General features: G+C 40.4%; 1 protein-coding gene across 3 annotated transcripts in view; it reads right to left on the bottom strand.

Moving 5' to 3' along the window:
- The window catches only part of Arnt (aryl hydrocarbon receptor nuclear translocator), a 66,667-nt gene that overhangs the window by 3,425 nt on the left and 35,596 nt on the right, over positions 1 to 27,646 (bottom strand). For all 3 annotated transcript variants that reach the window (XM_057794186.1, XM_057794188.1, XM_057794187.1), the window contains 15 exons: positions 24,402 to 24,615; positions 22,506 to 22,719; positions 20,917 to 21,019; positions 18,816 to 18,881; positions 17,844 to 17,929; positions 15,743 to 15,819; positions 11,339 to 11,473; positions 9,266 to 9,340; positions 7,913 to 8,064; positions 4,225 to 4,335; positions 3,960 to 4,047; positions 3,318 to 3,441; positions 3,027 to 3,129; positions 2,519 to 2,666; positions 19 to 178 (listed from right to left, as the gene is read on the bottom strand). In XM_057794186.1, coding sequence (XP_057650169.1) covers positions 19 to 178; positions 2,519 to 2,666; positions 3,027 to 3,129; positions 3,318 to 3,441; positions 3,960 to 4,047; positions 4,225 to 4,335; positions 7,913 to 8,064; positions 9,266 to 9,340; positions 11,339 to 11,473; positions 15,743 to 15,819; positions 17,844 to 17,929; positions 18,816 to 18,881; positions 20,917 to 21,019; positions 22,506 to 22,719; positions 24,402 to 24,615 — 1,856 coding nt within the window. The remainder of the gene's footprint in view (positions 1 to 18; positions 179 to 2,518; positions 2,667 to 3,026; positions 3,130 to 3,317; positions 3,442 to 3,959; positions 4,048 to 4,224; positions 4,336 to 7,912; positions 8,065 to 9,265; positions 9,341 to 11,338; positions 11,474 to 15,742; positions 15,820 to 17,843; positions 17,930 to 18,815; positions 18,882 to 20,916; positions 21,020 to 22,505; positions 22,720 to 24,401; positions 24,616 to 27,646) is intronic.

The following is a 27,646-nucleotide window of genomic DNA, read 5'->3' as shown; positions in this document are numbered from 1 at the left end:
CCTCTCATCTGAACTTACCGAAGTTGGATGCACGGTTGGTGAGAGCAGGGTAGGCTGCAGTACCCTGGGAGGCCGTGGGAGCACCCGGGAGAGACATAGCACTGAAGGAGGAGGAAGTCTGAAAGTTGCTCACACCAAATTGGGAAGAACGAGTCTTGGCTGTAGCCTGGGTGGGCACCTGGTAGAGAAAAGGAGGTCAGAACAAGGGAAACCTGTGCACTTCATTTCTGCACCAATGCTCATCAACCACTAGATTCTAGACACAGCGCATCACCAGCTCTGCCTGTGGACTGCTGATTTACTCCCAGCTCCCCTAAAACTATTTTCTTTAGGTAACTAAAAGTACAAAAAGCAAAGAATTACAGGTTTAATAAAAATTATAATAATTAGCTAAGCTCACTGGGTCAAGAAATAAGGGGAAAAGACATTAAAATAGAATAGGGATTGATTGATAAGAGGAAGAGGTATCAGTCTAGAGTAGAACAAGAGGTCATGGTCAAGATACATTATACACATACATGAAGGCATCTTAACAAACCCGTTCTTATGTATAATGAGCTCATAAAATTTTAAGAATCAACAGAAAGCATGTTATAAATTGCACATGTGTTTAACATATATGTGCAAGTGCGTGTGCACAAACATAGCAGCCAGAGATCAATGTGTCTTCTTCAGTTGTTCACCTTATGTGTGTGTTCATGTGTACATCTGTGGGTAGGTGGGTGCATGTACACACGTGTATAGAAGCCAGATGCCAACGTTACGTGTCTTCCTTTACTGCCCTCTACCTTACATTTTGTGTTATTTTTTGAGGCAAGGTTCCTCTCTGTAAACCAGGTTGGTCTGCAACTCACAGAGATTCACCTGCCTCTGCCTCTCAAGTGCTGGGATTAAAGATGTGCACCATCACCACCACCAGGTTCCACCTTATTTTATGAGACTGGGCTTCTCACTGACCCTGGAACTTATCCATCTGGCTTGACTAATTGGCTAGGAAGTTCTAGGGATCTGTCTCCACTTTCCCAGTGCTGGGAATACAGGTGTGTTCTATCACACCTGATTTACTTTGTTTTCTTTTTAAATATTTTGAGTGCATGAGCACACACACACATGAACACACGCATGCGTGAACACACACGCATGAACACGTGCATGCATGAGCACATACATGTGAACACATGCATGCATGAGCCTAGACGTTACGAGATAACATGCAGGAGTTGGTTCTCTTCCCACCATGTGGGTCTTGGGGATTACCATCAGGCACTTTACCACAGAGTCATCCCCCCAGTTCCCAGAAGATGTTTTAGAAATGAAAACCAGGGCATCATTGTCCTCAGTCTGCATTCCATCTCTTCCAGATTCTGTTCCTAAAGGAGTGACCTTTTCCTTCTGACGGGAATATATGTGTATTACAGGACAATGTGGTGACAGCTCTCTTAGGGAGTTCACGCCCATGCTCAGTTATATCTTTCTGAGTGCCTTTCTTTTGCTCTTGAATTTCATCTTAAATCTGCATGTAAAGAGTCTTTTAATAAAAATTCTAGATTTGCTTCAAAAAGAAAAGGAAAAAAAACTGGAAAAAGACGAAGCCTCATTACTAAGCTCACCAGGAGACTCATGGCTGATACTTTCTTTGGACAACAACTTCCTGCTTTTATTTTTCCTTGCATTTGTTTTTGTTCTTCCTTTTTTGAAACAGTTTACCTCGCTGTGTGGCCCAGGCAGGTCTTGTGTGTAGGACTGAAGCTGTGCACTGTCACACCCAGTTGTACTGTTTATTGCTATCCTGTAACTCACTCTGTAGACCAGGCTGGCCTTGAACTCACGGAGATCCTCCTGCCTCTGCCTCCCATATGCTATGGTTAAAGGTGTGTGCCACCACCAGAGTGGAATCATAATTTCTGCAAACATTTGTAAATACCACAATTTTAAAAATAACTCCGAGGGAGACAATATATGTATGCTTGATTATACCAAAGCCCTGAAAACTATGGCAGTAACTGTCTTCAACCTCGATGCTCGTCCTGGACAATAGAGAAATGGATCACCTTCTGTGTATTTTTACACAACTCTGAAGCCTGGTTTGTTTTCATTTTTTTACTTTTCTAAATATTATTTATACAAGAGAAATAAGCCTAATATATTTACTATATGTTATATACATGGATACTATGCCAAAATTTTCACTATTTTCACAAATAAACAGTCAACTAATTTCCTACTTTGGTACTGTATTACATAGTCCTAAATGAAGACAAACTCTTTGAATTTGCTCTAAACAAGCCTGAAATCAAAGTTGTTTAAACTGTTCTGACTTAAGGTGAAAATGTGAAAACCATAGGTACTAAGAAGATTTTTTTTTTTAAATCTTTGGTATTGTAATCATGTGGTTGCTCTCAACAAACATGAAAATTGTAAGTAAGATCAAGAGAGGGATCGGAGAGGAGGTGTCTAAGACGACAATAATAAATTCACTTATAAGGAAAAAAGACCCCAACAAACAAAAACAACATACCTGGGTAGAGAAGCCTGGCCGGGTACTAGGGGTCCAAGTTGGAGCTGCTCCCTGGGTAGGGTTGGAGTGACGAGAAATCTGGGCCAACATCTGCCCTGCAGAAGATGACGGCTGGACAATGGTTACAGGAGGGCTCAGACCACTATTCCTACGAACAAACAGACAGGTAAAAGATTAAAAGGTGACCCTATCAAGGAAGCTATGAAACAAAGGACAACGAAATTCTATCCCTAGATCCCTCTGATTCCCTTGGAGTTAAGGAAAACCTGATAAACCTGAAAACCATTAAGAAAGACTGACAGCACACACTGACCACACAGAGAGCCTACAAGGCAATAGGACAGGTGCAAGGAATAGGCGGAAAAAGCAGCTCCTTTGTCTCACCCTAGGTCCAGTGAGTTCTACTGCTTTGTCTGAAACGACCAGAGAAAGCAAGGGAAGAATGGCATGTGGATCCACCAACTGAATCCTGCAGAGCCTGTCAAGCAGCACACACATATGGGCTCACCTGAAGTTCTCTGCCGGCCGGGGGGTAGGAGGGAATGAGCTGCCCTGGGAGAATAGCTGTTGGGTGGCAGGGGCAGTGCTGGAGGAGATGCCTTTACTTTGATCTGTGGACCAAAAGGAGTTGGGGGAGGGCCATCAAGGGGCTGTAGCATATAGTTTAATAATTTCCTATTTACTACGAAGTACGTAATTTAGGTGGAAGTATGCTGGAAGACTACTGATTGGGCAGTAGCAGTCCCATCAGTGATGATAGAATCAGACTGTAAAAGGAATCTGCAGAAGAAAGCTGTACCTGCACTGATGTTGGGATAGATTTCTGAAAACCTTGGATCTCTGTCCTGGGCAAAGAGGCCGTCTGACTTTTCAAGGGGCTTGCTGCGTTCTGCTCCTGTAGCTGCCACAGGCTGGACAGAGACCTAGGGAATAAAATAATGAAAATCAATAAATGGTTAATGTAGCAATTCAATAGCATTAAACTTCATATTCTCACTGACACTGGGAGTTTTTAGGATTTATTTTATTTGATTGAGACAGAGTTTCTCTGTAGCTTTGGAGTCTGGAACTTGCTCTGTAGACCAGGCTGGCCTTGAACTCATAGAAATCGGCCTGCCTCTGCCTCCTGAGTGCTGGGATTAAAGGTGTTAGCCACCACTGCCTGGCAATTTTTTTAATCTTTTTAAATTATGCATGTTTGTATATACATACACGCATGAATACAGTGCCTCCTGAGGTCAGAGGCATCAGACCTGGAGCTAAAGTTACGGGTGGTTGTGAGTCACCTCACCCACTGTAGGTACTAGGAACTGAACTTGGGTCTTCTGCAAAAGTGGCTAACTCCCTTAACTACTAAGCCATCCTGCCAGCCTCGAGATACATTTTAAAAAAAATGTTCACTTTTCTCTTAAAAGAAAAAGAAACACACACATACACACACCTGGGAATGGTTATAGCTGGCTAGCCCATCTCTTCCTGGTACCATATCCAATTCTGCTTGCTGCTGCTGCTGCTGTTGCTGCTGCTGCCTGTTATGTCAAATGTCAGTGTGGAAAACAATAGGGAAAAAAAGATTTTTGACAAAGAATTTGGAGAAAATGCCTTTAAAAACATAAAACACATAAAGCAACAGTAAAAATATGACTGCACATCACTATTTTCTGGCTAGTGATTGCTCAAAACATAATTACTTCACCATTTCTTACCTGGATGCCAGCTGCCCTGTACCCATCTCTAGGGATAAACTGGTCGTCGAACCTAGCTGTGACCTCTGAATTGTGTTAGAAAGTGTAGGCCGTGGTTCCTGGCTAGTGTTCCTAAGAAAATAAAGTAGACAAGAACACAGAAAGGGGAAACAAGGAATGACTCACAAAATAAATTCCACACATTGACCTGTAATGGGAGGCAATCACTAACAGAGCTTTACAAAGTGCAGTCCCATAGGTAGCCTATGACCTTGGTTTCAGCAAAAAGACGTATGTTATGGACTACATGGTACTAACTGAAACATGTCTAAGAAACAAGGGTCTATCCTGTTTTTATTTGTTGTTGTTGCTCTGAAACGGCTTCAGACAGCCCAGGCTGGCATAAACTCACAAGTATGGTGACTTTTAGTTTCTGATCACCTGCCTGGACCTCCAAGGACGGGGATTACAGACATGCACCATCACATTCAGTTTATGAGGTGCTGGGGATCAAACTCAGGGTCACAGGCATGCTAGACAGGCACTCTACCAACTGAGCTATGGCCCTAGCCCAGCAGGTCTGTTTTCTAACTCCTTCAAGCTATTTGATACCTGGGTATTGTGAATATGTGTGTGTCCATATCCCGAGTTTTTAAAATTGTAAGTAAGAACTAAGATGAATGAATACATTAAAACAATTTGACCTTTTTGCTTTTTTAAGACAGAGTATCTCTATGAAACCCTGACTGTACTGGAACTCTCTAGGTCAGTGGTTCTCAATCTTCCTAATGTTAAGACCATTTATTTCAGTTCCTCATGTTGTGGTGGCCTCAACCATAAAATTATTTTTGTTGCTACTTCATAATTGTAATTTTGCTACAGTTATAAATTGTAATGTAAATATCCAATATGCAACCCCTATGAATGGGTCATTTGACCCCAGGGGTCATGACCCACAGGTTGAAAACCACTGTTCTAGGTAGACTAGGCTGGCCTCAAACTCACAGAGATCTGCCTGAGTACCACTACACTTTGTTAACAATCTGATCTTTAAAAAATAAGTTCAAAGCCGGGCGGTGGTGGCGCACGCCTTTAATCCCAGCACTCGGGAGGCAGAGGCAGGCGGATCTCTGTGAGTTCGAGACCAGCCTGGTCTACAAGAGCTAGTTCCAGGACAGGCTCCAAAACCACAGAGAAACCCTGTCTCAAAAAACCAAAAAAAAAAAAAAAAAAAAAAAAAAAAAGTTCAAGCCAGGCACGGTGGTGCTCAACTTTAATTCTAGCATTTGAAGGTCTGCAGAGGCGGGGGATTTCTATAAGTTTGAGGCCTATGTAGCATTCCTATGCTACACAAAACTTGCATAGGAATATTTACACTTCATCCTGAATAGCCAAATAGTAGAAATAACCCAGTGTCCAACAACTGATAAAGAGAATGGGCTCTCCATGTTTATTTTAGTACATCACACCTGACAAAAAGCTATCTGGAACTAATACTCACTTGCAAAAGAAAAATTAATTTTCTCCAATGGAATCTCATTAGGTGTATTAACCAGACTTCAAAGTAGGATCCTTGTCTATGAGCGGCTAGCCAACATGAAGTGTACTTGCTGGTATTTTTGTAGACTTTTTGTCTCATATTGCTCTGTTTGGGCATTTTTTATTTGCCTTATTTGTTTTTTGATATACATTTTTATTTCTGCTTGTGTGGGGGTAGGTGTGCGTGTGTGTGTGTACATGCATGCATTACGAGAAAGGAAAAAGGGGTATGGAGTTGGGTAGGTGGAGAGAACTGGGGGGGGGGGAGTGTGATCAGAATATAGTGTATGCAACTTTAAAACAAAAAAAATGCTATTTTCATAAAATGGAGCATTAATTCACAGCACCAAAAATAAAATGAGGTACTAATAATATCACATGGTTGACCCAGGAAACAGTGAGATCACTCACAAAGGAACCATCCTGTGATTTACATATCTCTAAAATAAGCAGGTTTATAGAGATAGTGAATTAAGAGTTTAGAGGAAAGGGGAGAATGGACAATTTTAGTGGGTAGGGATGAAAATGTTCTGAAAATTGGTGGTTGTATGAGTTACATGACTATATAATAAACTAAAAACAGTTCCTGTGTAATGGGTGGGATATACGGCCTGTGCAATGTAGTTAAAGAAAATGTTTTAAAACCCTGAGAGCTAGGGGCTGGAGAGATGGCTCAGTTGGTTGAGAGCACTTCCTGTCCTTGCAAAGGACCCAGGTTCAGTTCCTAGGACTCGTGGCTTCTCACAACTGTCTCCAACTCTAGTTCCAAGGGATCTGATCCCCTTCTTCTGACCTCTGAGGACATCAGACACATACGTAGTGCAGAGAGATACATGGAGGCAAAACACTCAAAACTGAAGGCTTGGCATGGTGTTGCATACCTGCTGTGAGGTCAAGTCCAGCCTGGTCTACTTAATGAGCTTCAGATCATTCAGGACTACATAGAGAAGAAGCCTTGTCTCAAAAAACCAAGTCAAACCAGACAAGACCAACAACAACAAAAAGCAAGTTCAGAGAAAGGAACAAAAATTAATAAAATTGTGTGATGCGACCATGCTCTGCAACAAGACCTGATTCATGGATCAACTTTAATCCATTGCCTGTTTTATATATGAAAATTCCAGGAGACAGCCATGTTATTTCTGTGCCCGTTTCCATGCACAACAGCAGAGCTGGGCAGCTGCAGTAAAGACCATATGGTCCAGACAAGGCTGAAGCATTTATCGTCCTGTCCTTCATAGAAAAGTCTGCCAACTTTGTCCTAGATGAAAATCTTCCTAGACTAGAACACTGGTGGCTAAAACAAAATCATGAAGGCAAGTGGAGCACACCTTTAACCCCGGCATTCAGGGAGAGAGGTAGCTATCTGTGAATGCAAGGCCAGCCTGGCCGGCAAGTCGAGTTCCAGACCAGCCAGGACTACACACCAAGACCCTGACTTAAAAACAAACAAATACAAAACCCTTCCAAAAAATCCTGAGGTAGGGAAACAGTTCAGTGGTCAGGAGTTTGCCTACTTTCTGCAAATCCCTTGGTTTGACCATTAGCAGCGCAATAAGTAAATTAACTAATAAAGGAAAATAAAATTATTACTAAGCAAATAAAACCTAGAAAATTGAAATGAGAATCTTTCCATCTCAAGAACTAATCTTTAAATTACTGTTTTATTTGCACCCTCTCACAGAAAGAAGTTCACTGAGTAGACTGCGTCAGCAGCAGGTGTGGGCACTGTCCACAGCATGAACTACTGCTGCTTACTAAAACTTACTCTACTGCGAGCCAGTAGACGGTTTGGTGGGAAAGGTGCTTGCCCCCAGGCTGACAACATAGGTTCATGCTTGGGCCCCACTTGGTGAAAGGAGAGGACTACCCCCACAAGCTGTCTTCTAATGTTCATACATGTTCTATTCCATGCCAGAGTGATATACACCAATTACTAAATGGCTGTCAACAGCAAACAGAATCTACCTTACTCTCTGCCTCAACTATATCAAATTCTATAGAAAGCTGTTAAGTGAGGACTCTCAAACTAATGGTATTTCATAAGTCAAGATTGACGAGAAGGCCATAAGGTTAAGACTTGCCCTCTCCCACCCCCCACCCCACCCCACCCCATGGGTGGCCACAGGAGAAATATCCCAACATGAGAAAAAGATAGAAGAGTACATACTTCACATTGGTGTTGGTACAGATAATATACTCAATTTCATCTGAATAAGGGTTTTGGAACGTAAATGAGCTGGTTCTCATCCAGAGCCATTCTCGGTTCTTAGATCGGAATCGGAACATGACAGATAGCACCTGGCCTTTTAATTTCACCACCTGAAAGGGTTTTCATCCATCAGTGGACTTAAAGAAAATTAAGTAATAATCGTCCCACTTTTACAACCTCAGGACTCTTGTGTTGTTGTCCTTGAAGCACCAGTCTTTTTCAATGGTCAAAAAAGAGGAAGAGGAGATTAAGGGGATCTATCTATCTATCTATCTATCTATCTATCTATCTATCTATCTATCTATCTATCTATCATCTATCTATCTATCATCCATCATCTATCTATCTATCTATCTATCTATCTATCTATCTATCTATCTATCTATCTATCTATCTATCTATCTATCTATCTATCTATCTATCTATCTATCTATCTTCTTCCCAGAGCTGCAGACTGCATGACTGTACAGTCAGGGGAGCACAGAAGAGACTGTCTCCATGTTTCCTTTTCTGCAGACACACTAGATGAACTGGCTTTGTAAGTCTATACCAGGAATTCCAGTTTGGTGACACCAAATACATTTTACACATTATTTACCAATCCCAGCTATTCTACTCAAAATTTGAGAATTTTGGTTTCCATAAAACCCTACACACACGAAGCCTTAGTTTTGCTAGAGTTTTAGTTCCTGCTCTTACAGAACAGAAGAGAATCTTTTAGTCCTCCATTTCTAATAATAGCATATTAGCAATTACTATTTATTTTTTATGTATCAAATGCTGGGCTATATGTGCCTTATGGCATTACCTTATTTAACCTTCCTAAAAGCTTCTACCTCTAAGTATTAGTATAGCCACTGTATCAGTAAGATCACTAAAGAGACTTAATTAAAATAGTTATCCAAAGCCAAGTCCATTATTTTCATGACGTATTTTCAGGAGCTCAGGCCTGAAAATTACAATTAGTTACAAGTGAGTTAACCTTCAGTTATCTATAAAAGAATTCTGAGGAAACTTTCCTGCTATGATCTAAGGTCAGTGAAACAAGTAATGCTTTAAGTGCTTTGAAGATAATTTCTTGGATACAGTTAGTTGAGTAGAAGACAGTAAGTAGCTAAAGCCCAGCAGAAACACCTTGGATTTTTATCTAGTTTCAAAGTATTATCATTTTCTATTTCTTAGAATATAAGCTCAGTATAAAGATTAGTATCCACCACAGTGCTCAAATGAACACTGACCAATAAGTATCTAGAACAAACATAAGGAATTGAGCAAAATATGTATTCAGACCCAAACCAGGAAAAATGTTACCTGTTGAAAGCTGTCTCTTAGAAGCTGTTGATCTTCAGGATGACAAAATTCTACAATATTCTTTCCTAAGAGCTCCTAGGTGGAGAGAGAAAAGTAAAATGTACATCTTCCTGTCAGCTAGAGATGTCAATGTTATTTCTTGCCTTTATCCTACTAAAAACAGGTGTGTGGAGGGGGAAAAGGAAACAAACAGAAGACAGAAGCAGAGCCAGTGAGACAGTGCAATGAGTACTTGCCACTAAGCCTGGTGACCACATGGTGGAGAACTGGCTCCTGCAAGCTCTCCTCTTAGCTCTAGCTGTGCTCTAAGGGACATGCATGTATGCACGTATTTGTAGGCCACAACACAGCAGCGGAAAACAAAGGGCCTTTCTTAAAAAGTCATCTTACTGGCTGTCTTAATGATAGCAGTTTAGAGGAGAAACTTTTGTCAGGCAAACCCTATAATCTCAGCATCTCAGGAGGCTAGGACATAAAGATTTCCAGTTTGAGGTAGGGAGAGAACCTATCTCAGAAAAAAAAAGACAGGGAAAGAAAACCACACATAGATAACATTCATACCTTGTAAATATGAAGACCTGAGTTTGGTCATTAGAATATGTATTTTCAAAAAGGTGGGGGAGTTGAGGTGAGACAGAAGAAATGGCTCATCCCTTAAGAGCACTTCTTGCTCTTAAAAAGATCATATACCAGGCAGTTAAAAATGAAGAGCCAAGTTGGAGGATTTACAATCTCTGAACCAACAGTTCCTAAAAAGTAGCTGTTATCAAGACGAGTGTTCTAACCATATAAACCCAGTTCCAGGGAATCCAAGGCATTCTTCTGGTCTCTGTGATGCCAGATATACACATGGTACACATACATATTCAGGTACTCACACCTACACATAAAATAAAAAATAGCTGGGCATGGTAGTGTACGCCTTTAATCGAAGCACCTAGGTGGCAAAGGCAGGCACATTTCTGAGCCTGAGGCCAGCCTGGTCCAAATACATAGAGTCAAGGCTGCAGAGTAAAACACTGTTTCAAAAATAAAAATAAAAAATAAAATCAAGTCAAGTGTGGTACATTCTCACAATTCCAGAGGAACCACAGACAGGTGAATTATGGGAGTTCAGAGGCCAGAAAGCTTAGATAGCTTTTCAAGTTCCAGGCCAATGAGAGACCATGCCTCAAAATGAAAAAGACAAATGGTACCCGGTGACCCCCAAGGCCGTGCCCTGGTCTTACCTATGTGCATGCACAAAGACTTTCTTATAAAAGCTTATTTCCAACTTTAGTTCTTAGCATTTAGGGCTCTGAGTTGATTTTTGTCTATGGTATGATGGTTTTTAGGGGTAATGGTGCATATACATCTGATATACTTTACTTGTTAAATCTTTTCCCCTTGAAATGTCTCAGCACCTTTGCTGAAAATCCAATGACCATGAATGTAAAAAAGGCTCTCTTCTGGCCTCGTCATCAGAGCAGATCAGTAAGTTAATACCTCCCTATAATAATGCCACACTGCCTTGATAAAATCTTGACAGGAAGGGTTGGATCAAGATGTAAGTAAATCCTCCAACTTAGTTCTTCATTTTCAAGATTTCTTCTTCACTGACCATTTCTTACATGTATAGCCAGGCTCATACAGATCACAGAGGTCATGTAAGTCAGGGAGAGTTAACGGATCTACTGCATGAGAACAATCTAATAACCAGTGCTACACTTACATTTATTATAGGTTATTATTCCATTAGTAATTATATAAATTACCTAAATGAGAGTAGCTATACTAGAATAATTAAAATAAATACTTTAGAATTATCTGTATTAATGTCAGAAATAAAAAGTAAGAATACATTTATACCCACTATTTCCATGTGGTTTCATAAACTATATTTCTCTATATGGGGTGACAGCCTTGGTAGGAAGTTGAGACTAGATTTTGCTATTAGTAAAGTAGGAGAATCTCTTTTCCTGAACTGGACTGCTATATTTTGATCGTCCCTGGAATTACATAGCCATGTAACCTCAACACTAGCATCAGAAAGCAAAGGCTTCAGTATCAACAATGTAGTAACGCCATTCTCACCTGTGGCTGGTAGCCAACAGTAGCCACACAGCGATGATCTACAAAAGTGAATATCCCCTCAATGTTGTGTCGGGAGATGAACTCTGTTGGTTGGCAAATGTTACTCATGTCTGTACAGTTGGGAGAACTAGTTACCTGAGAGTGGAGAGAGAAAATGAGCCAAAATAATACCATTACTTACAAAAAACATTTTCAATCCTCTTATGAGTATCTGCGTAGATATGAGACTATCAGATTTAGGAACTTATAAATGTTTCCCCCAGAAATGCAAAAATGGCAATCCCAATGAGATGCATAAAGTCTAGCTCTACTCCTATACATGTTTTCTTTACTACATTAGTCAAGTAAAAAATATATGAATGCAACTCTAAGCTAGCTACCTGTTATTTGGTTAGCCTGTGTTCATTATTCAGAATGGTTCAAGTTTCTGAGAAACTTAACTGTGTTCAGGAAAAGAATCAAAATCAAGGTGCTAGAGATGGTCGAATGGCTAAGGACACTGGCTGCTCTTCCTGAGACCCTGAGTTCAGTTCTAGAACCCATATGGCAGGTCACTTGATTCGAAATGGGTTAGTTTAAGTCACAAGAACTAGCTAAAAACAAGCTTAAGTCTCTGTCATTGTCTGGGAGCTGGTGGGACAGAGAAAGACTTGTCACATCTGGTGTCTAACCCGGGGCACATATTTCCACAAAGGACTGAGAAAGCTTAAAAAGAAAAGTTCCAAACACACAAACATGAAGCCAGATAGTTTCCTAGTCTGCAGTCTCTTAGGTGGACCACACTGTACAGAGGTGCAGTTCCTGACTGCTGCCTGTAGGCCTGAGCCAGCCAGCTCCAAGTGGAGACATGTGGTAGGTTTCAGGATGGCTCACATGGTCAGAGAAGGCTGTGGGTATGCAGTGAAGCGGTCCAAGTTAGAAAACCTTTAAACAGATACAGCAAAAACTGGGTATAGACAATCATAGGAAAAAATAAAGAAAGAGTAAAGTAATATAAAGGAAAAATGCTACATAAGGATGGGAAATACAGAGAGCGTCCGGATCCTATGTGGTGTTTTGCTCATTTGAATTTCATAAATGCTGATGAGTGAATGGCAGCTGCTGAGACAATGGATTATGGAAGGGACTGCTGAATTAAAACAGCATGCACGTGTGTGTGTGTGTGTGTGTGTGTGTGTGTGTGTGTGTGTATTAGAGATGTACTGGCATTTGAATGGAAGTTGGGGAATGTGTTGCATTGGGGAAGGGGTTATGCCTTTGTTTCCACAGAAAATAACAAGTTGTGGTTCTCTTCAAAATTAATAAAGATCAGATTTGATTGGGGAGACCTCATGAAAATCTTGGTTATAGACATAAAGAAGAAACCAAGAAAGACTACAGGACAGATGACGTATATGCTGATCCCTCTACTATGGGAACAGCTCTGAGACTGGATGATACATGATAAATCTTGTTGGCTACAGAGCCCTCATGACTTATAATTACATGCCATCCTTTCATATGGCATGGATAGAGATTATATTACAGTTTGGTTATATAGTTTAAATGGACTTATAAAGTTGATAGATGCCTTCTACCTGCTAAAACATAGGAAAAAAATTATCTTTAAATGTGCACACCACACATTCCAAACTTGTATTAATGCAGATATATGTTACCTTTAAAAGTTTATGCATTTTTCAGAAAGAAACAACAGGACCAGACCCCAATGAAGACAATTAGGCCAGGTGATCCAGCCTCTCAGAATGCCTCTGCTTGCAGTTTCCTCAAAATTCTGCATCAGAGCAACTGCAAAGCTGCTAGCTAAGATAGTCCAGCCTCACAGACTACTGCAGCCAAGACTTCAGGCAAGCTCTACACTTTCCCATCACACAGACACTAAACAAAAAACAATACAGCTGGCTCTCCCAGGACTTGATGATTATATTAATTTTCTCAGGGTCCCCTAAAGATGCCATTGCCCCAGACAACAAGAAGCAACCTAGAGAATATGATGCCCGCATTCCTAAGAGGTGGGTGGGATGGGTGGTTTTTGGTGATTCACTGGGTTATGGATGTTTGTCACTGTTCAGTGGAATTGGTTACAAGTAGTTATTGTTCATGGTCAGGAACTAAGCTGAACAAAGGGGATTAGATTGAGGAACTCTTTCTGAAGGGACAAAAGGGGGATATAGTATAAAAATGATTAAATAAAAGGGTGGATTAGTGAGTCTACTTTTGAACAATCACTAGTCTCAAATATTTTACATTGGTATGGATTTTTGTATATTGATAAAAAAATTAAAGTTATTTTTATTATACTTTATATATGCTTCTAATCTTAAGGTATCGTACCTATGTGGCACATTTAAAAACATAATTTAAAGTTTTAGTCCCTAAAAGTTATTTAAGATACGAAAGACATACTAGTAGTTAGTCATCTATAATAATCAAACTTGTAGTCTTATTAGGTATGTTTTCAAGATTAAAACAGATATATTTAGATAGACAGAAGGTCTTCAAACACTTCAAAGATGTGTAAATACACATGGCATTTAAAATGTTTTAATAACATGAGACTTTTTTTTTTCTGACAGTGAGACACATATGCTCCTGGCAGCACTAATTTACTTCAAAAGAAGATAAGCATCAAAGAAACTCCATGAAATTTGCTTCCCTTATGGTAAAAAGCTAGCAAAAATTTGGGCAAGAAACTGCCCTTGCTGACAGTATTCCGTCCAAACTGGACAAGCAGGTGCAAAAAAAGGGGACTGTCAAACCTTGCTAAGACAGGGTAGGACAGTACTTCAAAATTCCCTGCTTCCCAGAAATGTCTATTACAACATACTAGGCCTATAGGCCAGAGGTAGATGCCCCAACATTACAGAAGAACTTTGGGCAATTGTCTAGGCAGCTAGATGTCCCTGTCGTTAGGTAACATTACACCCTTCTGAGGTCTTTGATGAAGTTAGTCTAAGACCTAAAGTTTTCCTAAGTTATGACAAAAGGCAAATGAGGTATAAAACTTTAGACTCACAAAGATAAGATAAATAATAGAGCATTTTCTTTAATTTTGCCAAATACAAATGGATTGGATGATGTAACTGCAATTCTTACTTGATAACTGCTTTGCCGTATTTAATTTTACTATGTTAAAAGTTAACGACTTTCCTTTGTAATTAGACAAAGTGGGAGAAATGCTGTGGAACAATTTTTTTATATTGTAAATATGTATTATTCTTACTGGTTAATAAAAAGCTGACTGGCCTATAGCTGGGCAGTAAGAGATTGGACAGGAGAGCCAGACTAGGATGAATCTGGGGAGATGGGCAGAGTCAAGGGCTGGAGAGATGGCTTAGAAGAGCACTCACTGATCTTCCAGAGGACCCAGGTTCAATTCCCAGCACCCACATGCACCTCACAATTGACTGTAACTCTAGTTCCAGGTAGCTGACAACCTCAGACATATATGCAGGCAAATAAACAAACAAATAAACAAACAAATAAGAGGGGTGGAGTCAGAGGAGACACCATTAAACTGTAGAGTGAGCAGAATGGGAAGTATATACATGAGGTAAACGGGCCCGGGGGCAGCACATAGATTAATAGAGATGGGTTATGTTATAAGAACTAGTTAAAAATGAGCCTAAGCCTCACAACCATCTGTAATAAGATCTGGTGCCCTCTTCTGGCCTGAAGGCATGCTTGCAGGCAGAATACTGTATATATAATAATAAAGATAACATAAAAAATGTTATAAATTATATATATACATATATATATGTGTATACATATATATATATATATGCTAAGCATTTATAATTAATATTAAGTGTCTGTGATGGTGGGACAGAAAAGTCCACCTATACAAGTCCTAGCACCCATATGGCAGGTCAAGTGGTACACATACATGCAAGCAAAATACCCATAAACAAAATAAAAATAAACTTTAAAAATATTTTTAAAAAATCTATCATAAGGCATGTAATAACAAAAGAAAACCAGTTTGTACTTGTTTTGCACAGGGACAAAAGAAATTAACCAGAAATGGAAAAGTAACTACTGTAAAACTATAAATAACAGAGTCAAGCGAAGCCTGGCATGGTGTTGCCTTCTTAAACTTCAAGCTCTCAAAGGCTAACGTGGAAGGGTCCCTTGAATTATGAGCTAGAGGTCTAGACAACAGAGGGAAGTGTCGTCAGCAGTATCAACAACAAAAAGATTACCACCCTCTTTCACGCTCTTGATTTTTGGCAAATCTGAGAATAAGCAAGGTTTACTATAATTAACATATTTTTTCAGATTTTTACATTGATGGATTTTTTTCTATGTATTCACAGAGTAAAAAAGAATTAACACAAGTAAGTCCTGCAAAGATTTATTTCCTAATCTGAAAGGAACATAGATGTGAAGATTCACACTTGCCTGCAACCTGCCAATGGCCACTAGGCAGAATTTGCTCCCCTGGCCAGCCTCTGGGTCATCGTCTGGGAGGGAGACACCTTCATGAAGGAAAACAAGAATGACTCAGAGATCTCAAACTCAAATCCCTTTAAAGGCAAGTGACTAAAGGTTCACCAATACATTTCAGGATATATTATGCCAAATCATAGATGAGAAAACTGATGTAAAGATCAAGTAACTTACCATAGGTTAAACTGCTGACATAATGCCAGAAAGAAAATGCAGGTTTTTCCAAAACAATGTTAATTTTTTCTTAAAATTTTCTTAAAAACAGGAGTTGAGAAAAGACTCAATGGTTAAGATCACTGGCTCTTCCAGAGGACCCAGGTTTAATTCCCAGCACCCACACAGCAGCTCAAAACCATCTGTAACTCCAATCCCAGGTGATCTTATACTGTTTTCTGGACTCTGTGGGCACCAGGCAAACAGGTGGTGCCTAGACATACATGCAGACAAAACACCCATACACATAAAATAAATAATAATTAAAACTTGTCTCTCTTTTCTCTGCATTTCCGGCTTCTGTAAATGCCCGTTTCCCAATAATACTCTTCCAGTGGGGAAGTAGTAAAGAAGGTAAGATTTGGAAACTCTTGACAGCCAACGTAAAAAGCTGATTTTACTAGGCATGGAAAATCAAGTCTGTAATTCTGACACTCGTGAGGCTGAGGTGGGAGAGCATCTTCAAGGTCTTAAGACAAAACAAAAATCTGATCTGAACACAGTACCACCTTTGCTGCATCTCTGGTTTAATCTCAAATAAAAGTATTCTACTCACATGTACACTTTCCAGAGAAAAGTCCCCTTTTAAAATTACTGCAATCAAGGTATTTTCCATTTACTCCTCAAAGCCTGGCTCCCATTTCAGTTTGCCCAAATTAATTGCATGACATTCTAATGTTTCCAGCTGGGCACAGTGATGGCACACCTTTAATCCTAGCATTTAACCGGCAAAGGCAGGTGGAACTGTGTGGGTCTGAGGTTAGCTTGATCTATATAAAGAGTTCCAGGATATCCAGGGTAACATAGTGAGACCCTGTCTAAAGTAAAATAAAATCCCAGTGTTTCTTTGCCACAACTGCTTAAAGACATAGTATTTAGTGTAAAATATTATGAATTTGGATATTTTAAAACTATAATATAATAGTTACTTGGTTATTTGTTTGTTCATGTTTGGCAATTCCAGGAAGAGGTTGAAGAGGGGAAACTGCTTGAACTCAGGAGTCCAGGGCAGCAATAAGTATCTATTTTATATATGCTGTTACATGCTAAAAAATGAGTATCTATTTTATATATGCTGTTACATGCTAAAAAATGAGTATCTATTTTATATATGCTGTTACATGCTAAAAAATGAGTATCTATTTTATATATGCTGTTACATGCTAAAAAATGAGTATCTATTTTATATATGCTGTTACATGCTAAAAAATGAGTATCTATTTTATATATGCTGTTACATGCTAAAAAATGAGTATCTATTTTATATATGCTGTTACATGCTAAAAAATGAGTATCTATTTTATATATGCTGTTACATGCTAAAAAATGAGTAAGTATCAGCAATATACTTTAAAAGATTTATTTATTTTTGTGTATTTGCGTGTGTGAGTTCAGGGCACCACACGTGTATAGGAACCTGCAGAGGCCAGAAGAGGGTATCAGATCCCAACGAGCTGGAGTTGTAGGTGGCTGTAACCCAATATATGGGTGCTGAGAACTGTACCCGGGTTTTCTGCAAGAGTAGTAAGTGCTCTTAACTGCTGAGCCCTCTTTCCAGCCTCTTTTAATGTTTCCAATAACACATTAAGGAGGAAAAAAAAAAAAAAGCCAGGAGGTAGTGGCACACACCTTTAATCCAAGCACTCAGGAGGCAGAGGTAGGAGGCTCTCTGTGAGTTTGAGGTAAGCCTGGTCTACAAAGAGAGTTCCAGGATAGCCAGAGCTGTCACACAGAGAAACCCTGCCTAGAAAAACCCCACCAAAAGTTTTTTTCTTTTTAATCGACAATTTTCTAAGTAAGCAAGTGCATCAAGAGAGAAATTGTGACATTACTTTCTTACCTGCTGGAGGCCAGGCCTTGATGTAGCCTGTGCAGTGGACCACCACAAAGTGAGGTTCTCCGTCCTTCACAGAGCCAAGGCCATTCCTGGAAGAGATAGGAAACAGGGGCATGTCCTCTAAAAGCATTCATTCATCCACTTATTTACTTATCCATTTATTAGTCCTAACATATGTATGGTAAGTGTGGGGTTTTATATACCACCTAAAACCTGTGGAGGTAGGCAGTCAGAGGAGAACAACTCCGTGGAATCGAGTCTTTCCATCTTCCCTTTTGTGGACCGTGGGGACTGAATTCATTTTGAAGCAAGTGACTTTATCTGCTAAGCCATCTTGCTGGCCCCATTGGCTTGTTTATGTAAGTGTGTGTGTGTGTGGGGGGGACATGGAAGTCAGAGGACAACCTAAGAAAGTCAGTTCACTCCTTTTACCATGTGTGTGCCAGCTGTCAGGGTTGGCAGCAATTACCTTTATCAGATGAGCCACTCCAGAAGCTCCCACAAAGCAAATTTTTAGGGAAACAAAGTCTATGCACCTTTAACTTCAGCTTCCCGGAGAGCCAGAAAACTACCTACTCAGTGCCTGCTCTTTCCCACCCCAAAAATAGCCAAGTTTTTAACCCCTGTTGAAGTAAACCACACCATATAACAAAACAAAAAACACACACACCAAGAAAAATAGGTAAAGTAGAAGCAACTTTCTTAAACAGAATGAGCAAGAGAAGCTTTTAAAGTTCAGCAACTGGACACACACCTTTAAATAATAGCAGAACTCGGGAGGCAGAGGCAGGTGGATCTCTGTGTTCAAGGCCAGCCTCGTCTACAGAATGAGTTCCAGGAAAGCTAGGGCTACACAGAGAAACCCAAAAATAAGAAATAAGCTGAGAAACACTGCTAGAAAGTAAGTAACAGTGAGATAAAAGAGAGAGAGTGGTTAGCTAAAGCAAACCCCGTTTTCATTGCTACGGATTTTACCTGCATCTATTCCTCAAAAAGCTCAGTCTATTCATGGAAACTGGGTCCACGGAGCTATTGCCACACCTGTTTTAAAAGACAAAAAAATAAAATTTGCAGGGCTATGATAAATAACAACAGGAGGAAAAGAGATCCAACTATATATATAAAACTGGCAACAACAAGGAAGTCAAGATGACTTGTCAAACTAATATTTTTGTTGTTTTGTTTGAGACAGCACCTTTACGCGGGGCTGGCCTGGAAATATCTAAGGCCCAGAGAGTGCCTTCAACTGACCCTTCCTTCTGCCACCAGTACCTGAGTGATGGTATTTCAAGCATGTACCAACATACCAATTTTATATGGTGTTGGATATTGAACCCATAGCTCCATGCATTTTAGACAAGCACTCTACCAAAAATGTCATACTCCCAGACCATTTAAAAACACACATATACATACATGTCTGTCTGTATATATAATTTATTTGGTGTGTGTGTGTGTCACTGTGTACATGTAAAGGCAGAAAAAAATGCAGGGGAGCTGGCTCTCCTCACTATGTGGCTCTCTGCCAAGTCTCCTTACCCACTACACTATCTCTGTGGTCACCAACCCAGACCAGCCTTTGAGACAAGCTCTGGTGCAGCACAGCATGACCTCAGACTCTCTGGCTGCCTGCCTTTAACTGCCAAGCGATGAGATTACAGGGAAGCACCACCATGCCAACAATTTTGTGGACTACTTTAAAAAAACTGTTTTTAATAGTATTAACACATAAAAATTTTACTTTTTGGGGGGAGGTGGGGCGTTTTGAGACAGGGTTTCTCTGTAGCTTTGGAGCCTGTCCTGGAACTTCGCTCTGTAGATCAGGATGGCCTTGAACTCACCTGCCTCTGTCTCCCAAGTGCTGGGATTAAAGGCATGCGCCACAACCACCGCCTGGCCTAAAAAAAAGTTGTTTTTTTGTTTATAAGAGTACTAAGACTTTTGTGTAGCCAGGTGGTAGTAGCACATACCTTTAATCCCAGCACTCGGGAGGCAGAGGCGGGTGGATCTCTGTGAGTTTGAGGTCAGCCTGGTCTACAGAGCTAGTTTCAGGACAGCTAGGACTACACAGAGAAACTCTGGCCTGAAAATTCAAACAAACAGAATAACAATAAAAACAAAATAAAAAAAAAAAAAACTTTTGTGTATCCCAGGCAAGCATAATACCACTGAGCAGTAAGTCCCCTTTTCTATTTCATTTTATTTTTTATTTTTTTTAGAGATAGAGTATTATTATATAGTTTATGCTAGCCTAGAACTGATGATCTTCCCTCCTTGGCCTCCAAGGTTCTAGGATTACAAGCATGTACTACCAGATCTTGACTGTTTCCTTTAAGACAAGATCTCACTATAGGCCATGCTGGCCTTATAGAAATCCTCCTGCCTCAGCCTTTTAAGGGCTGGCAAAGGCCTGTGCCACCATACAACAAAAATGTCCATAATCCCAGAACTTAGATGCTGAAGCATGTTGATACTGAGTCTGAATACATGTAAGTGGGAGGGGGGTAAGGTCTTAACCATTGAGCCATCACTCCAGCTGGCCCTTCGACCTTGATGTTTGAGACAGAGTCTCTCAATAGGACCTGGGTTCACCAATCTGGCTAGGCCTCTCCAGAAATGGGATGAGCAGAGTGACCATGTCCAGCTTTCTCTGTGGGTTTTGGAACTAAATTCAGTTTCTCATGCTTGTACAGAAAGCACTTAGTATTGAACTATCTCTTCAGATTCTCTATCCAGTTTTTTTAAAGACTTATTTTTATATTTTGTGTATTTTTCCTGCATCGCACAGTTGTGCAATAAAGAATACAGAACTAAGGAGAAACATAGGACCTATCAACTATGCCATAAGAATACAGAACTAAGGAGAAACACAGGACCTATCAACTATGCCACATTAAGTGTTGTTTCTCTAAGGACTATTTAGAACTATGACAAAACATCCGGTTCTTGGGAATTAAATATAACCCACTGTGACCAGGAACGTAGCTCTAGGAATTCAATGTTAAAGCCTTTGACAGAATGGAAGCCTCAGCTGCTCATTATTCCTACCGCAACACAATCCCAACTTCACACTCACCTCATCCGACAAATAAACGACCTCCTGGAGCCCATACACATCCTCATGGAAGACTGCTGACCTTCCTTTTTCACTGTTCCAGTCTTCAGATCCAGGATTCGCCCTGGAGAAGGATGTGGAGAGCAATCTGAAGTTAATTCTTGTGATGGGAAAAGGAGGAGATACAGGAGGCAAGAGGAAGTGCCCTTCCCTGCCCTCCAGTCTTCTTGTTTATGATAGAGATGCTTTTCTTTTTTAAAGCCATAACTACTCCAATCCTCATCTAGGACTCTCACTGTGAGTTCTAAGACAGCACTGGAAATGTCTCTGAGCAAGGCAGGAATTTCCATTCCAATACCGGAAGAAGCAAGAGGCAATGTGTGTGTCTCTCTGTCTATCTCGCTCTCTCTTTTGGTTTTAGGAAACAGGGCTCTCTGTATAGCCCTGGCTGTCCTGGAACTCATTATTGTAGACCAGGCTGGCCTCAAACCCAGAGATCTGCCTGCCTCTGCCTCCCGAGTGCTGGGATTAAAGCGTGTGACACCATTGCTTTGGCCAAGCAAGGTGTATTCTTATGCTTGATTTTTTTTTTTTCACAAAACTTCAGTATTTTTGTTGCTGCGTGCATGAGTCTATTCATATACATGAGGTCAGAGGACAGCTCTGTGGAGTTATCTCCCCTCCACTTCATCCGGGCTCTGCAGGCTAAGTTGAGGTTGCTGGGCTCACACAACAAGTTCCTTTACCCACTAAGCCGTCTAGCCAGTTTACTAATTATCTTCAGGCTTGGGAATGGGGTGCCTTGTTTAAAAACTAGTAATTTTACATGCTAAGAAACATATCTGTCTGAAAACAAAACTTTTCTTTCCTTTATTTATTAAAAAGAAAACAGCAGTAACCTCTGGGGAAACAGAAAACTAGAGAAGTAAAATGTACAAAAATCACAAAAGAAGGAAAAAATTAAACTACAAAATTAATTCAAACATGTCCACCACAGAGATATTAGAATTTCATGGATTTTTAACTACCAGTTATTTCTTTCCATTTTATAACTTTCTATACAGTCGCCCAGAACAAATAACACTTATTCCTCTACCCAAATGCTGGCAGAGGACTGAATCTCATTTAAGCGGGTGGAGGAAGAATGACAAAGTAGAAACACAAGGGTAACAATCAAGTACCGTATACACTGATGAATAACCACTCTCCTATAATATTAGAATCTATTATCATAGAACCTAGCACTAAGTCAAGCACAAGTTGGTATGAAAAAAAGGCAGATAATAAATGAAATACAAGCACAGATAGTTCTTTTATTATGTAGAGACGGGAAGGAAACTATTGCAACATTTTAATTTCCCTGTTTTTTTAACAGTATAATTAGGACACAAAACAACTTATGAACACAACCACTTATGAAACATTTTCCAAGAATAAGCCACAGAGTAGATATTCTGCATGTGAATAAAATTTAAGAATTATATTCATAAAGGGAAAATTTTTATAAGCTCTGTCAGATTCAACAAACCAATATAAGGGCTTAAATATCTCTAATGCCTCAGCAAAATAAAGACTTTTCCCCACTCATTTACTATCCACCCAACTCTCACCTGTCAGGGCATTTTCTGAAGTAGACAGCTGCTCTCGGAGTTTATCCACATCGTCTGGGTGCACCTGATCATAGAGTGTGCTCCCGAACCATTCAGACTGTGGCTGATTCAAAACAGGAGTCACTGAATCAGAGACATAAACCACGCGGCCAGTCTCACAGGAAACAATAAATAGAAAGCCGTCTGCTGCCTCCAAGATCAAATGTTTCAGTTCCTGGTCAAGAAAATAAGTCAAGTCAGCAGTGAACTCTGAAAAACCATATATTTCTAGTCATGAGAAACAGGAAGACCCTTTGTATATACACATTGCTCCATTACAAATTCCAGGCTCATACCTCAGCCAAGCCATGGGTTCCCATCCTAAATATCCACTGGCAAAGTTTTTTACAATAAATATTTATTCCATTTCTCTAAGATGCTAGCTACCTCTTTTTCTTAAGACTCAAGGGAGAATAAAAAGACTTACAATGATAAAGTTTTTGGAGGGGGGCAGGGGTCTTCTGGCCTTGGACTCATGGCAATCCTCTAGCTTCAGCCTCTCAAGTACCGGAATTAGAATTAACACATATAGCTAATAACTGGCTAAAGGCATGGTCACAGTAATCACACACTGCATGTGTACACATATTTATTTTAGATAAGGTGTTATGTATAAAGGCTGGCCCTTGGGAGGATGACTTCCAACTTCTTACTCCTACCCTAGTGCTAAAATCACAGGTTATGAGCTACCATGTCTAGCTGTATTTGGTGTTAGGGATCAAGCTCAGTGTTTTTTGCTTTCTTGTTATGAATGATCATATATCTTTTTTAGTTTTTGAAAAAGGGTCTTGCTACATAGCTCAGGCTGACCTAGAATTCTCTATGTAAACCAGGCTGGCCTTGGCTTCCTTAGTGCTGGGATTAAAGGCATGTCCTGGATTTCTAATTAAAATGTAACTTGTCTTCCACAGTTACTTTCATTCAAGGTTAGAGAGACTAAATAAATTTAGACATCTCACCTTTATATTTACCACAAATAAAATACTAACAAAAAAGCCATCCGGCTCTCCATATGCCTCTTTCCATCATTTTTCATTCATAATTTTACCACTCACATATGTATTATGTTCAAATTTAGGTCTTTCTTCTGGCAGTAGCATAGACTGAACCGAGGATCTCCAGCACAGCCATAGCTCTTACATGGAGTTCCTGAATGACAGAACCATTTCTGCCATCCGTTTTCATGTGTATACCAAATTTAACAGAACGCATCATGGAGCAACAGCGACTGCCTGTTAGACTAGAAGTTGCTTCAGGGGTGAGACAGAACTCTTCCATCTTCTAGTATTCTAAACCTAAGGAATCCTGGTTCCGTGAACATGGTCCTCTCTCTGGCAGTCAGCCTCCTTCCACCTCACAGGCTGTATGTATGAGTCAAGTTCTAAAACACCTACAACCTACTGCTAAATAGTGCTCACAACTCTTGTCTACTTCTCACTACCCTAATACTTAGTTATACCCAAAGACCGAAATTCTTTTTTTTTTGGGGGGGGGGGGGGAGTGGAGTTTCAAGTCTGTTGTCCTGGAACTAGTGGTGCAGACCAGGCTGGCCTCGAACTCATAGGGATCTGCCTGTCTGAGCCTCCTGAGTGCTAGAATTAAAGGCGTGTGCCACCACTGCCTGGCTCTGAAATTCATTTTTCCATGTGGTCTGCTGTTTCCTGAGCAAACTTCTGAAGTTGGTCATGGTGGCACGTGGGAGATGGAGGCAAGAGATCAGGCCAATGTCACTGCTGACAGTATAGAAAGTTGGAGGCCACATGAGATCTTACCTCAAAAACAAAACAACAAAAACCCCACGAAATTAGTCTAAAGCTTTCAACTTATCTACTCAGAGTCACTTTAAGTTCCAGAGACCTGATCAGTGAGGAAAGATGGCTTGTAGGAGCCATCAGTGGATGTGTTGCCAGTTCCCCTCAAGGACTTCATGTGAGAAACAGCCATTCGTAAGATGGTCAGCTTGTCTGGTTTTCGAGCCAGGGCGCTACAGGTAGGTACCATGTCTGACAGTTCTGTGATGTAAGCTGTCATCTTGTTCCGTCGCCGCCGCTCTATTTCACTATGGTTTTCCCTGCATGGAGAGAGAGAGAGAAGCTCCATTCTAGGTCACGTCTGGCCCTCTGGTATCAGGAGAGTGATACAGGTACCAGGTCAGCTGCTGAAAGATATAGTACTTAGGTTTTAATGAAATTCAAGTCTCAGAAGTCAAGCAGGTCAACCTCATGCAGAGTAAGCATGAAACAAACCAAGGAAGTCTAGACAAAGAACAAGGATATAATGCCTTTCCAGGAAACCACTTCCTCTAGATTACTATTTCTTCAGAGTAAAGAAATGTCTTAAAAATAATAGTTAAAGATGGGCATGGTGGCACATGCCTTTAATCCCAGAACTCAGGAGGCAGAGACAGGGATATCTCTTGAGTTCAAGGCCAGAATGGTCTACAGAGTGAGTTCCAGGACAGCCAGAGTTACACAGAGAACCGCTGTCTCAAACAACAAACAAACAAACAATAGAAATAATAGTTTTTTAAAATGTTGATTTCATTTACTTAAGTTCCTAAGGGAGCAAGTCTCAGCTTCACTGACTGCATAGTTACTAATTAAAACACCTGAAGGCTAGAAAATGACCGACTTTTGCTGACTGAAGTACATGAATAGCTGATGAAAGAAGTAGCAGTACAGAGTCCAGACATGGGCAGCACTCGCTTATAACTCCAGCACAAGACTTTTAAGTCTGAGGCCAGTTTGAGCTACACAGTAAGATCTAGGGGAACTTAAACTACACAGTAATAGCCTGTTCTAAAAGAACCAAATGAGGCCAGGCATGGTGGCACATCCCAGCAACTGGGAGGCTAAGACAAGAGAATCATCATGAACTTCAAAGTGAGTTTAAGACCAGCCTGGGCTACACAGCAACACTGGTCTCAAAACTACCCCTGCTTCCTGCCCCTTTTAAAGGAGGAGAAGAAAAAGCAGCAGCAACCACCACCTCAGATTGGGAATTTACTTCAGCTAGTCGAGTGCTTGTTTAGCATGCACAAAGCTCTGGGTTTGATCTCCAGCAGCTCATAAAACAGGTGTAATTGTATAAATCTATAATCCCAGCATCTGAGTGGATCAAAAGTTTAAGTTCATTCTTGGCTACATATCAAGTCCATGGCCAGCTTGGAATACATAAAACTGTGCTTAAAAAAAAAAAAAAGAAAGAAAGAAAGAAAAAGAAAAGACAGAAAGGAAGAGGGAGAGGGAAAGGGGAAAGAGAAGCCACATATGGTGGTATCCGTCTTTAATCCCAGTACTCAAGAGGTAGAGGCAGAAGGATCTCTGTGAGCTCCATGACAGCCAGGGCTACAAAATGAGACCTGTCCCAAAAAGAAAAAAAGGAAGAAAAAAGAAAACATGATAGCATAAGTTCTCTTAGGATACTAAATGCTGCTTTGTTGTAAGTTTCTATGACATTAAAATGCAGAACTGAAAGATTCTGGAATTTTATTTGTTAGGCTAATGCACAAAAGTCCTACCTTCGTATCTGGTTTGGCAGTGCACTGAACTGAAGAGTACAAAGTTATCATGTGGGTCGGCAGACAGAGCAAATGTATGCAGGGACTAGGAGCAGAGTAGGGAGATGTGGAATTGAAAGCATGGAAAGAGAATTTGGATTTCACCAGGGTAACAAAGATTTCAACCAAGATAACAAAGATCTTCAAACTGAGGCAGAATTACGATGTGACTGTTAAGAGGAATAAGCTAAGAGTCAGTTGACAATCAGGAATTCCAGAAAGTTAAAAGGTTGCTCAGGGGCTTCCATGATGATGGAAGAGAAAGCCTCAAAGAGAAAGCCGAACAGGCTGCGTTTTGGCTCCTGGATGAACAACTTGGCTTTACCATCTTTATATACTTCCTTACCACTTACAGTGGCTATTCTGTAGAGACGGGAAGAGGGGGAGAATGATGGGGGGAGAGAGACACCAAACAAACCAAAAACCAAACCAAAACAACAACAAAAAAACCCACACTAATCTAACACAAATGTACTTCTTCTAAATGACAAATGAAGTCAAAAGATTAAAGGCTTTCCCAGAGCTTTCCTCCTCCTCCGTGCAATGCTTTCTTCACAACTGTCAGGTGAGTCAGGTCTCTGAAGGGTGGAAGCATTAGCAGTAGGCATGGGTTGAGATAGCCCCAGAATGAATTTGTGGCCCAGCTTGAAGAAGTAATATAGGGGGAAAGTAGTAAAAATATTTGTATTAATAATCCAGGTACTAGTAAGGCATGCCAACTCAAAGAGCAGACCAGAAAGGTTTGGGTGTAAAGCAGTATTTCTTTATCATGGTCAGTAGCCTAAAGAGAACTAACAGAGGGAGGGGCACAGTGTTCATCCACAGCACACAAAGCTAACTCCAACCCCTAGTACTCCCTCAAAAGAAAATCTGACTGTAGAGATTATTTATCTGGACATGATGGCACATACCTGGAATCCTAGTAATTGGAAGGTAGAAGCAGGAGAACCATGAGTTTAAGGCCAGCATAAGTATACAAGACCCTGTCTTGAAAGAGGAAAGATGGGCTGATTGTAAAGTCTCTTTCCAAAACACTAAAAGGTCCCACTACATAGGTTCATATTTAGTTGCCTTGTCTGGGACATAGAAAAAAATCTGCTCTCAAATTTAAAGTACCCATTTTCTTTGTACCTGACACATTTGAGTGTGATGTCCAGAGAAGTAATATGTGCACATATGCACACTGCAGGAGTGTGTGTGAGCACTTGTGTGCATGGATGTGGAAAAAGGCAAATCTCAGGAGTTACTTTTTTTTATTTTTGGCTTTCCAAGACAGGGTTTTTCTGTGTATCTTGGCTGTCCTGGAACTCACTTTGTAGAACAAGCTGGCCTCGAACTCACAGAGATTTGCCTACCTCTGCCTCTTGAGTGCTGGGAATAGAGGTGTGTGTCACCACACAGGTGTTAGTTCTCAGGACACCAGCCTCCCACCTTGTTTTCTAAGAGAGCATCTCTCAGTGGGACTCGGGTTTGACTACTAAGCTAGCATAGCTGCCTGGTGACTTGAGGGATTTGCTTGCTACTGCTTCCCTATTGTGCTAGA

The sequence above is a fragment of the Chionomys nivalis genome, chromosome 18 (assembly GCF_950005125.1).
Source record: "Chionomys nivalis chromosome 18, mChiNiv1.1, whole genome shotgun sequence".
NCBI classification, from domain to species: Eukaryota; Metazoa; Chordata; class Mammalia; order Rodentia; family Cricetidae; genus Chionomys; species Chionomys nivalis.
Note: the sequence above shows the minus strand (reverse complement) of the source record. Positions and strands in the feature narration are given on the sequence as shown.